Below are 13,725 nucleotides of genomic sequence, written 5' to 3'. Positions count from 1 at the left end.
AGTGAGCGGTCAGGAACTTCCACTTTGTTAGTCAATAATGTCACTCCAGAGAGTTTCAATCAATATGATCGTTGCGACTATTTATTGCTCCAATATATTAGGTACTAATTTTTTCTATGCTATTTAAGAAATGGTTGGATCAGAGATATTAGGTACTAATTTTTTCTATGCTATTTAAGAAATGGTTGGATCAGAGATATTAGGTACTAATTTTTTCTATGCTTTTTAAGAAATGGTTGAATCAGGGTTTGAGCTCAGATTTACAATAATAAGTCACATCTATCCACTGTAAATGACACGGATGAAGCTTTTTCCCATAAAGGACGACAGAATGCTATAAGGACAGAGTGAAACTATACTCTGTACATAATTACTTCTTACTTGGGATGGGCATGCGCAGCAGAGAAAGCATTCAGCGGGAGGAATACAGAGGCGCGATGTTGCCGTTTTGAAGCGGTCAGCGTTCTCCAACTTCTAGTGACTGTTCATGTGCTCATGCTACACATGCGAAGTTTCCTGTCTGGAAGCAGTCAGACGACTGACAAATTGGCAACTGCGCTTCCACCTATGAATCATTGTAATTGGTTGATCTCCCTCCATTTCTCTGCGCTGCATATTCCTCCAAGTCTGAAGTAATATTGTTCGGACGATAATGAGTATGTGGATAGATTTATCTACTTACATGGATCTACCAATCCATCCCAGCTATGACTGCAATATCAAATTATCATTGATTAAAAATAGGAAACTTCATTAGCCTGTTTTAAATTTGGCTGTTAGTCGATTATGATTTATGTCACAAACTTCTTACAGGATTTCCATGTGAATAGTTGTGATTCTTTTAAGAATTTTTCTCAGATCTTTCAAGCATGTTATTTTTGTATTTTGTGTATTTTTTCAGTATCTACTCCTATTTACATCAAATTATCGATTTTAGTAAATGCCCAATGAACTCGTCAATAGCAATATTGTTAAGGAAACACACACTATTTTCAAGAGTATTACAAGTTGGTTGATAGAGTTGTTGAAAGCAGTTAAATTCTCATTACCCGCTCTTATCGATTGAACCGTTCCAGATAATTTAAATTCATCTCCTTCAACTGCGAGCGTTCCTAACCTTCTTTCCCACTTTCTTCCCTTCAGATAGACCTGTCACTCTCTAATTACTGTCTGGAGAATCAAACTGCGGAAGTGGAAAACTTTCATTGAACGAGAAAATTGGATGAGGAAAAGCTCACCCGGCCTTTTCGGGAAAACTTCTAATTAAGATGTGATCACTTTCAGTTTGATGTTTTTCTCCCCGTCTCTCTCCTTTTCTTTCTTATTTCCCAACCTCTCACCGTCTTCTTTCATCGCCCTTCGGCGTTGTCGATCTTCTGTCTTATTTAATTCGTTCACTGGAATCAACTCACCCACTTTAATTCGTGAGCCGCTTTTCACGGGGTCTAACTTTGAACACTTGATAATGACCTCGTTTCATGATCATTTATTTTGAAACTCACCCAGACATCTCAATCTAGAAGTGAAGCAAATATTTCATCCTTTGTTATACTCCAACCGGGACTCTTGATTCACTTCAGGAATCAAGCCTGCGTGCGTAGCCTAGCTCTACGACTATCAAAATTTGATTGATAGACTATACATTTTGAAAAAATAACATTTCTGAATATGATACTAATCAAGCATTTGATTCAGATTCCAACCTTTGATAATTTTGAAATCAATATTCATATATTACTCTCTTACAAGTCTCTAGACCATGAGGAAAATACAGTAAAATATCAAGCCAATCATTTTAAAATAATCATTTAAGTGTAATATGGTGAATATTGAGAGGTTTGAATTGTAGTTTTTTGTGCCTTTCTTTTAGGTGTGCCTTTGTGCCTTGTGCCTTTCCGAACTGATCAAAATTGAACTAAATTTTTCCAATATGAACTCTAGTGAACCATGTTTTTGATTGTTAAAGAATTTATTCATGAACAAAGTAAGCACCTACATTTTGTGTTGCCATAAAAGATTTACTAACTTGCTTCTTATCCATCCAAATTATTGCAGTCTTCTAGCATTTCCATTGTACTGGCTTGGATTTCGTAATGAAATTAATGCAAACGTATTTATAAATGTATTTGAACCGTGCGATACCACGACGTTTTAACCTTAAATTAGGCCGGGCGCTCCACGTGTTTTCTTGAAAATTGGAAAATTTTAGTGGAAGAGCAGCTGTTTTAAACGAGTCATCGCCGCGAGAAGATGTAGTCACAGAACAAGTCTCGGCCTCTAAATTGGGCTTCGGCCTATTCATATGGAAAAAATCCTAATTATTCATTATTTATTATTTTCTATAATTTAAAAGCATGTAGTCTGAAAAATAGTAGTTAAAATGTAAACGTGAGTGATTCTGAGTGCCGATTTATTTGTTAAATTTTCGATTCCATGGTTAGTTCCAGAATTATTTAATTAAGCTTAAATAGATCGACTGAGGCCCTAAATTTATTGCTGATTGAGTTAGCTCTTGTCTAAATATCAATTATGAATCATTGCGATAGAGTATTAATTTGAGAAATATTATTTGAAATTGTTTTTTTTAATGTTGTGATTTTGAAACAAGTGATTGAATAAATAACCGGATTGGTTACAATGAAGATTAGGATTCGATGTAACATAATTTCAAAGATGACCAATAATTTGATGTTTGGATACAACCAATAAATTAATGTCAGTAGCATTCCTACAAAATCTTTCATTTTACGTCCCTGGCTCGTGATAAGTTACTTAGTTGGTGAAACAGGTGTTGTTAAACAGTAGTGAAGATCTTGGCATTTGCATGAACGAATCCATCCAAAGCTCTCAATCGTGGATTCAAAAAATTTAAACAGGTTAATATTTGAGTGGAGATTTTAAAAGCAAGTATTATATTTTTTCCATGTTACAAAAGGTGGGCTAACAAAGACCCCCTGGCCTCTCACCAGTTACAATAATGTCAGGTGTGAGGTAGTGTTATTAATACCTCCACCCGTTACATAAGCATAAAAATCAATGTAAAAGTGTAGAAATTATAATTATTTTTATGCTTTTATTGCACATTTTATATTGGATTTTCCTGGAATTGATAAGAAATACTCATTGCAGATTATGATTTAATTTAATAGGAACAAAACTCTTATTTCAACTTCCTCATCATGGAATTCATATGATATCTAAATTCACTAGATGGCTGCACATGGAAAAATCAAAGAATTTTCCATTATCAAGGATAGATTCAATTCATTATATATTTTTGATCAAGCGTGCTTAAACTTAGAACTTATTATTCTGATATCATATTTGTATAATTCTGTGAAACAAGTCCCTTAATTGAAATTACACATGACAAACATAATGCCGGCCATGTATTACTCTCTCACAAGTCTCTAGACCACGAAGAAATAACAAGATAATATCAAGTGAATCATTGAAAAATATTCATTTGAGCATAGAAATCGTTCTGAAAGTTTAGAACTGATAATTATGTTTTATGCTGTTATTGTACATTTTATATAAATATATAAAACTGTGTAGATTTATTTAAAAAATTCAAGATTTTGACAGTACCAGCTATTTACATTCTTGAATGTCTTATGTATGTAAAAATTAATTTAGCAAGTATTTCTGTAAATAGCAACGTTCACAACCATTACACTAGAAATTCTGAATCGCTTAGAGTGAACCAGTGCAATTATGCAAATACATTGAACTGTTTTAAGGAGTTCGGTATTAGAGCTTATAATAAGCTTCCTGCACATTTAAAAGAGCTAGAAGTTGGTAATTATAAAAGAGCCATAAAAAAGATGTTAATAGAAATATGTCCATATAGAAAAGAGGAGTTTCTAATTTGAAGGTATTTTGTTTGATGTTTGTATGCTTGTGTTTGTATTATTATTTCTTTGAATGTAGCCTGAATACTTTTATTTACCATGTTTAATCTATGACGATGCTATGCATTTGTATAAATGTTTTCTGCAATAAAGAAATCTTGAATCTTGAATCTATATTTTTGGAATTGATAAGAAATACTTATTGCTCAGAGAATTCTTATTGTAGATCATACTTATTGTAGATACGGGAGCATATGGACGCTCACTCATAATATATGTAGCCTGGGTTCTACACTATGATCAAGTCAACAAGTTTCTACAATTTTCAACAATGCTTTCGAAAAATTTTCTTCTACTGCTTCCAATCTCTGTAAGTACATGCTCCAGCTGAAGAATTCGCGGAAACTTGTACAGTACAAGTTTTTCCAATAAGTAGCTCCCCCACATGTTTTTCCTGACAGGAAAACTCATTCATTTTAATTGATATTGTAAAGTTGTGGCTGATGAAGAGTGGGGAGTTTATATGTGGTGATAAATTGTCGCCGAGTCAGCTGGCACTTCCAGCTAAGCAAAGTGCATTTTGACATTTTTCCACGGCGAAAGAACGAAATGTAACAGCAACACTTTGATAGGTTGTGAGTTTTGGGGGATTATGAGTGACATGGATAGAGAGAGAATCAGTAAGAGAGGGAGAGAAAATGAGAGAGGATGATGAGAAAGAGAGGAGAGAGAGTGATGATAGAGAAAGGAAAGAGAGAAAGGAAAGAGAGAAAGGAGAGAGAGAAAGGAGAGAGAAAGAGAGAAGAGAGTGAGAAAGGAAGGACAGACCGAGGAGAGAGAAACTTGAGGAAATGCAAGAGTTGTGAGGAAGAGAAATAGCTTGGATGATGACGACAATACACATTTTTCTCCCTGTAATCCAGAATGGCGTCTTACAAGAGACAAGCTCTGTAAGGTTGAAAGTCATGCAAATATCAGAAGAGGTGAGTTACCTAGCATTTCCCGTAGAAGGAAATTCGTCGAGACATAATGTTGAGTTTGTTGAACTTGCATGATCTTCAACTTCTAACAATAATATTGGAGAATTATCTAATCATGATGTGAGAGTCCATACCACATGAGTCGTGATATTCTGAGTAGTTTACAAATTCAGGTTGAACATTTTTGTTTAAATATTATTCCCTCATGAATGATTCAATAAAATACTTCTATTCAATAAAATAATTTGAAAGCTGACTATAGTTGCCCCATCTATACCGGGTGATTCAAAAAGGACTTGACAACTTTGAAAATTCATATAAATCTTATTAAACAAGGTATACAGCTGGTTTTGGTGTTTTTCAAAGGAAAACTCTCCAAGTTTTGACTCGCTGGTGTCTGGTCGCGCCTTACAAGCGCTAGCGGCAGTTACGCCAAAGATGGCTGCCTTCACTGGACCCGAGCGTGCTAGATGTGTGTTTTGGTTTGAAAACCGCATAGTGTACCTTGATATGTTGCAAAAGTTCTTGATACCACAGATCGATGAGGATGACCGAGAATGAAATGTTTTCCTTAGGCAAGATTGCGCACCACCACACTATCTGACTGACCGGGATTCTCTTAATAACCGCTTTCCAAATCAGTGGATTGGCCGTAATGCACCAATTGCATGACCCCCTCGTTCCCCAGACACCGCTGGATTTTTTCTTGTGGGGTTTCATGAAAGATATGGTGTACGTACTTCCTTTGCCAGCCTCTCTACCTGAACTTAGAGCAAGGATTTGCGCTGCTGTTTAGCAAGTTACACCTGGAATGCTAGTGCGAGTCTGGGAAGAAATTGACTTTCGATGGGATGCCTGCAGGGAAGTCACATAGAACATCTTTAGTTTAAGGTAAAAAACTGGAGTGTTTTCCTTAAAACAACACCAAACCCAGTTCTGTACCTTCTTCAATAAGATTTATATGAATTTTCAAAATTGTAAAGTCATTTTTGAATCACCCTTAACTCTAATCACGCTTCTCATTTTTCTCAATTTAGTTTTCAAAACGACCAATATGATTTTGGTATTCTATCACAATCTTTGTGAATGACCAGAGATATTTTTCCTTGGTAGAAACTGTGTTGAATTCATGAATTGGTGCAAATACATAAGATGGAATGAGACTCACTCTTATGACTGGGACAAAAATAGCTTCAAGCTCCAAACATTTAAATATCACACTACAACTTTTACAAATTATTGGACAATTCATTTGATTCAAGTAGGATAGAAATGGAACATTGAAAACTATATAGTGAGTTAAGTAATTCCAACTGATATATCCCATATTTGTTGATGTTCCAATTATGAAGAATTTCAATACAGAATCCTGAAATTTCATCGGATCATCTTTTCCTCTTACAAGAATTATACGCTCATATTATAGTTGGAAAGAAAATCAGGAAATGAATTAAATTCTGTCATATGCTGGAACTCTTAGATCATTAATTTCATGTGATCAAATCGAAGTCATTTGCTGATTAAATTGAATATTTCTAGAAAGCTGTAGCCAGAAGATGAAGATCCAGTTTCAATCTTTTTCGAATATAAAAAATATTTTTAAAGCTACAGAATGTCGATTGAATGTCGACTGAATGTCGATTTCACGAAATTCCACTGTGATTCACATATCTTTGTATACTTTTTGTACTTCCAGATATAGTACTAAGAAAGAAACATCTACTATGTTCATAAATCAATAATAAATGCACAATATCATGTAGGTTATAGAGTAGAATATCTCAAAGTGGAATTCTTTTCAGATTACATTACTGAACCACTCCTAGTAGATCACAACTGATAAGTCAGGCAGCAACTAGACGTCTGGTGTGATCACTGGGATGTCACAGATACTGTAATTGTACATCAATTGCAAGGGGCAAGGCATGTGACCAGCCGAACATTGTCACATTACTGCACATAGCACTTGTACATAAACGAGTTTGACCTTGAACTATTCTCTCACACTAGCCTACTGAGCCGACCGCGAAGTATGAATTACACTTTAAACTAATATCTAGAACAAGTATTAATCACTCTTTACCTGATAAAGTTGACATCCATATTTTATTCATTGTTTAATACATAAATACAAATAACGCATTGTTGATTAATGAATTTTACTCTGAGAAGTATCTTTTTTATGAGGCGCGCTTGACCTGAACGGCTTGTAGAAATAAACATGTAATATAAATCGCTTGTACTATAAACATGACATGTTGTTCACAATTATACTACTCAATGATTATAACAAATGAATGTAGCTATTGAATTGTGCCTATACACTATTGAGAAAATTCACTGAAGAATTGAATTTTGAATCATAAATTCCGAACTTATAATCTTCAAGCTGGGATGATTTAATTTATTGCCAATTTAGAACTATTCTCCACTTATAAAACGAGTCATTCCTTCATCTTAGCTGTAAATAAAAATAATGAAGATACTTTCTGTCTTTCATGTGAATACACAGTTCATAATTTTATTGGATTTTGAGTATATTTGATAAAATGAATGTGCATCTGGAACTTTTTCGTCCAAACGCAACGTTTCTCCTTCTACAATCATTTTATAATTATCAACATTTGAATTCTCTGCTTATCCATGAGAAACATCATTCCTCCAGGTAGGTTGTAAATTTAGTCTGTTAAATAATATAATTATTTATATTTGCTTTTTCTGTGAATACATAGTTCATCTGGATTTTTTTCTGAATTGAGACACTATTTGATTTGTATGTGCATCATAAACGCTTTCAAATCAAATGCATGGTTCCTCTCTCAACAATTATATGCCGTAATTAACATTTGAACTTTTTCTCTTATTTTAGTGCATTAGATCATGGAGACTCTGATTGAAAGAGCGCCTTACACAGTTCCAATCGATATCGGCTAGCCGAAATTGAATTCGGGAATAATGCAGGCAGGCGGCTTTGAGAACAACAGGGGTCTTGGGGCCTGGAGGTGGCGGGACGCTAAGACGCGGCGTTTTATAATTAAAAGGGGATATCAACGCTGCAAGACAAGACCCTTCTCTTGAAGGAAGGACAAAGGGCGTCTTGGAAGGGACCGAAGACTACCTTTGGCCGGCTGGTGCTCCTTTCAAATAAAACAATCGTGGTGCGGCTTCAGTTGAAAGGAAGAAATGCTGGATTTCGAGGAAGTGGAGGGGATGTGCATTGGGGGCTGGAAAGCTTGAATCAGTCGGCGCCAGGGGCGTTAGCTAACCATCCATCATGGCCTGCTCTGCCATTGGTCGGAGCCCGGTCACGTGACTCCTAATTCCCCATGGGCGGGACCAGATCTGTGAAAGCAGTTGAAAAAGACTTCGACACTACTTTATGGACAGTCCACCGAGGCTAGCGTGTTCGTTTCTGTGCCGTTTCTTTGCCCAAGTTCGTGAAACCCTTATCATTAACTGTGCTGTTTGTTTACCTAATCGTTCACACGTGTTCGAGGATTGCGTTATCATAAATCGAGGATCTTTTACGAAATAATCAATACGTGTGTATAAATTTATGTCTTGTGAGGATGTATTTATCAGTATTTTTTGTGAATTTGTTTTAAAACTATTTACGAACTTCACGGTATCAATTGAGAAAGTTATATTTACTAACTATCAATAAACATTTGGTTTTTCAAATCGTGAACTTGTATGAAACGTGTCACTGATCTCAGTGTAGGGATATTGCTGTTGAACTTTGACCCCAAACGATTAAAATGTGTTTTTGAAACAAGTTTAATCATATAATGCCCTCTAGAGCTTAGTAGCACATAAATAACAATCAAATCCTCTCAAATTCCTTTCAATAGTATACAAACAACTTTTGAAACAAGTAAATCTAGTCAAATAATGTTAGGCAGTAGTGATAACGATTCGAAAGGATTGCTGGATTACTCTGTGGAACTGTCATTAACTTTTGTGTTGAGTCTGTATTTTAAAGATAGTGTCCTTAAGCTTTAGAGCGTATCTTCCTATGAAGCATAAGGATTGATAAGGCTGTTTAATTTATAATCGAGCTGTGATTGCATAGATAAATATGTTGGAGAGACTAGTAGAGAGTTGTTTATAGTGTACTTTGTGAGACCAATGTTTGTTTTATGTGAGTGAGGTTATTGAGAAGACTTTATAGAAAGACTGTTGGGCAGTTATGAGTTCGTTCCTGATGAACACGGGTCCTTCGTACCATCACCACCAACCGTCCATTCACCACCAAGCAGTGGTGGTCGACCCCAAGTTCCCGCCAACCGAGGAGTACAGTCAGAACAACTACATCAGCACAGACTTCTTCAACGGACACCACCATCACCACCACGCAGCCCCGGCACCACAGTACGGCGGATACCATCATCAAGCTACCGGGACACCGTACGGTATCACGGGAAACCATGGAGGTGTCCCCAGCAACTACGGAACATACGCTGGGAACTACTACCAACTCCATCCACATCCCGAGATCCACCACCACCATCCGCTGCCTCCGGAGGCTCAACAACCGCCCCCCATTCCCCAGTGCACCGCCCCCCCAGCCTCGACCACCACACTCCTCCAGGACAGTCCGAAGGACACCTCCTCGTCGCCATGTCACCTGCAGAGTCCCGTCTCCACGCAACAGCAGCCCAACATGGACGGCACGGAGGAGTCGGACGACCAGGATGACATGGACGATGACGAACTCCTCATGATGGAGGACGGGTCGCCGTTGATGATCGACGAGAGCTCGGAGTCTGGAGACCGCATCATCTACCCCTGGATGAAGAAGATCCATGTGGCAGGAGCCGGTGAGTTGGTTCATACCTATTTACTCGTAAATACACTATTACCATAGATAAAAGATAGCATAAGTAGATATCACGGTATATACGGTATTGACATGATAAAGATAGTTCAGGCTCCAAATTTCAAGCCGACTACTGTCTATTAATACTGTTTTAGCCGGGTGAGAATGTAAGAGCGGCACAGTATGAGAGAATATTCACGAAAATGAACTACTTGGATGTCGGTTTGAGTTAACAGTGAAATTTGGAACATAAACGACCTATACCATGGAATATCTTCTTATGATATCTTTTCTCTATGCTATTACACAAAAAGGATTACAGTCTAATCAGTCTTACAGTGGGAAGTTCGGTCTCAGGTCTCCTAATATGTCAAACTATCATGCGATAAACAGAAAAACTTCTATCAATAAAAAACTACAAAATCGTCAGTTGATTCGATTTTATGCCAATAAACAGATAATACACTGTTGGACAGCACTGTTGAAATTGAGAAGGTCGTTTCGAGTGCATGCTGATAGACACTATCCCAATAAAACCAATTCTGACTACTTGGATAATAGAGCGATTATAAAATGTGAGTGATCTGTAAAAATGAGTAGATAGATTACTACACAAATCAGGTCTTGATATACAAATCGTATCAGGTCTTGTGCAACGAGAGTACCGAGACCAGAGACCATCAAATGGTCTACTTCTTGCAAACCAACAGATAAACGGAAAATTGATGGTGATGGATCGAGAAAAAGACAATGATAATCTGTAAACAGACTTGAATTGTAGAATAGCCTGATCCACGTTGATGAAAAACAATCATTGGAGTAAGCTAATACAGATAAATATTTGATAGCGATTGATCATATCAAATAAGATTACTACAGATATTAGCTTTTGTACAAACCCTTTTGGCCGAAGTAGGCCTACTGAATGAAGGATTTGAGCAAAGCACAGTTTGAAATCATATCGAAGATAATAATAATCACAGTTACTAATCCCATAATATTAAGCAGTGAATGTAGTGTAGTGGATATGATGAGTAGAAGCTAGTAAGTATTTCTGATCATTTCCACAAAATTATTCACATTGAACACAAAATGTACGGATGCGGCAATATTAATTTTTTAATCAATGGATAATGCTTTGATTGATATCATTCCGACGTTGATAATGTTCAAGATACATTTGTGTCCTCAAATAAATCACAGTCATCATAAATTTCGAGTATCAGCTGCCACTGATTGACATCATTCTTTCTCGAGCTTGAGGTATTCCTAAACACATTCGTGAACAATAATAAATTCACATTGATATTCGACCAAGGGAATGACATTTATTGAATCAATGAAGTGAGGCTGGTAATCGATATGTTCCCATCACACATGTACGGTATACGGTGCACGGTAGGCCTACACCATGAAATATTATCGTAATTTAAGATGATTGGGTTGATTGTTCGGTAAGCAATTTATTGTTCTGAATTATTCTATCAATAATTTATTTAACAAATTATAATTTGCATATAGAATAGAACGTATAATTGATAATGAAATATAATATTTGATAACTCCTTACATAAAAATTATTCTTTGTTATTTGAGTGGAACGACTCTGATCTCTGGCTATCCACTTTTTGAATAGTTGAGAGAGATACCTTTCTTGTTTTATTAGTTGTCATACCAACCACCAGAAGCTTGCAATCAAAATGACTGCGATTCTATTTTCAAAATAAACATGGGGTAGAAGCGAGTCCTGCAACCCACCAACCAACTTTCTAGTGTTTCTGTTCAACAGCCTTGTTGTAATACTATCAAACTTTGATTCGAAATCAACCTCTTAAAGTACCGTATACCTATCAACCAAGACTAATGCTTGTTGTAGTGAGACTGAAGTCAGATTGAAACCTGAACCATAACACATGAGGCTCATACCTCATAACTCATGGATGATAAACCTTATATCCATATCAATAGAATCCTTTAATCGTCTCATGAATGTAGATAATGATGAACACTTTACTGTCCCATTGACTATCTCTTATTGAATGATATTGTGTAACAACAGACAGTAGTATCTCAAATTGTTTCAATAAATAAGCGATTTTGACAGTATTGAGTTTTTCGTTTAATGTGGATATCAACAGAACATCACATTCATCCAGAACAACACAGAAAGATCTCTTACGTGAATTTTTATGGAGGACATCTAAGATGATTGGATCCTGGATAATTCTTGAATGAAATTATTGGAATAATTGGAAACTGATCCAAATACAAGTTATAATTCACTTGTGTACATATACTAGAATGAATCAAATCATGGGGAACCACTAAAAGCAAAATTTTAGGCTTTAAATACCACTGATACTCTCTCTAAGTATTGGAAACAATATGATTTGCATGAGAATAAAGCAATACATGATTGTAGGATCCACGTATCTGCTCTGTAATTTTGAAGTTGCTCTGTAATTTTGAAGAACTCTCTCAAACTGAGCATAAACCAGAAAAAAGAGACGCTCAATCATGGGACAAAGACTAACTAGGCTATAACTTAATCATGCTTGGTATTGAGGGCTTGCTCCTTAGTTTTGTGATTCAAAATCTCAAATTGTTATCATATTAAATATCGTCCGAAAAAGTGTAGAGCTGAGGTTTGATGCATCGTTTTCAGTTTTGAATTTTAACAGGCCCATTGAAACCTCAGGACTAATGAATGTTTCAGGGAGAGCTAATCTATTTCCATTGAATCATTGGAAATGAAATAGAATTACAACTTGTAAAACTTATTCAGCTTACTGAATCAGGCTTATTGAAAACTTCATATGATTACATTCTGTGGAGGATTATTATATTTTCCACAATTTCCTCATCTAGAATAGCGCTGGATTGTATTCTTACCATATATTCGACTCCATAGATCCAATCAATGAAAATGTTATAGAATTTCATTACTCGTGGATTTCCAGTTGTGCTTTATCAGTTGAGCTTGAAATCTCAGGGAAGTAGTCGTACAACAAAATGTTCTTCTGATAAACTATTTTCTGAAATAATTAAGAGCTCTCATTCATCTTATCCATCCTAAGCTGACGCTCACGAATATAAGTCGCTTTTATTCATGAATGTTGTCTTCTAATTCATACAGTACCACATACTTGAACAAGGAGCCATTATCAATTTTCATCAACTTCATATTTGAAGCTACTCTAAAAACAATAGGCAAAAATAACGAGTAGGCTACTTAGGAGCAGTGATAAGTTTAGTAGTCACATATTAAGAAGCGAACACAGAATTTATCAAAAAATACATTTTTATATTGTTTCTTATAATATCTTGGAACTAATGAATAAACCAGATCGTCACTACGAATATTCCACAAATACACTTTAAATACACCATAAATACCACTGAAATTCTAAAAGTCATTTTAAAGCATTAAACTATTTTTACCGTATATCATTGTTCTCAGGTTGCCATAACCAATCAACTGAAATAATTTGTTGTTACAGAAGGCCTTATTCTTCAACAAGCTATCTGTGAGTACAAATTCATAATAATCTTTCTATTAACACTTTTTCAATACAATAACTATTAACATAATATCAATAACTTACAAATTATGGAAACTAACAATCAGTATGAGTTAATGTTTGATAAAATTCATCAATTTTCACTGATTGACTAGTCAACTCACAGATATAGGCCTATAAAACAAAAATCTTGAATAATTAAGCTACAATAATAGCTAATGGTCTAATTGAATCATAAATGAGTTCTCACTGACCAATTGACAATACTTTTATTCTACTTTCCAGACATTCACACATATGATGCAAAAGTGCAATTTTTGAAATTGGATTAGATAGGAAACAACATATCCTTGAAACCCCTAATCCACCAGTCATGAATAATAGGCTACATTTTGCATGATAACACTAACAAAATTATCTGAATCACTTATCCAGTATTTCAACAACTTACTTCTTCAGCCAAAATAACTGATTAATTTAATACAAAAAATAAACCATGAATTCGAATTCATTCGAGAAATTATAACGCATATATAGTAATTTTTGTTGGA

General features: G+C 35.5%; 1 protein-coding gene across 2 annotated transcripts in view; it reads left to right on the top strand.

Moving 5' to 3' along the window:
* The first annotated feature begins 8,125 nt into the window (after nt 1-8,125).
* The window catches only part of LOC111049621 (homeobox protein Hox-C4), a 38,099-nt gene continuing 32,499 nt past the window's right edge, over nt 8,126-13,725 (top strand). The window contains exons 1-2 of one of the 2 annotated variants that reach the window (XM_022335743.2): nt 8,126-9,654; nt 13,154-13,180. In XM_022335743.2, the coding sequence (XP_022191435.1) occupies nt 9,024-9,654; nt 13,154-13,180 (658 nt within the window). In that variant the 5' untranslated portion in view covers nt 8,126-9,023. The remainder of the gene's footprint in view (nt 9,655-13,153; nt 13,181-13,725) is intronic. The other variant, XM_022335744.2, reaches the window with a different exon arrangement.

The sequence above is a fragment of the Nilaparvata lugens genome, chromosome 8 (genome assembly GCF_014356525.2).
Source record: "Nilaparvata lugens isolate BPH chromosome 8, ASM1435652v1, whole genome shotgun sequence".
Taxonomy (NCBI): Eukaryota; Metazoa; Arthropoda; class Insecta; order Hemiptera; family Delphacidae; genus Nilaparvata; species Nilaparvata lugens.
Note: the sequence above shows the minus strand (reverse complement) of the source record. Positions and strands in the feature narration are given on the sequence as shown.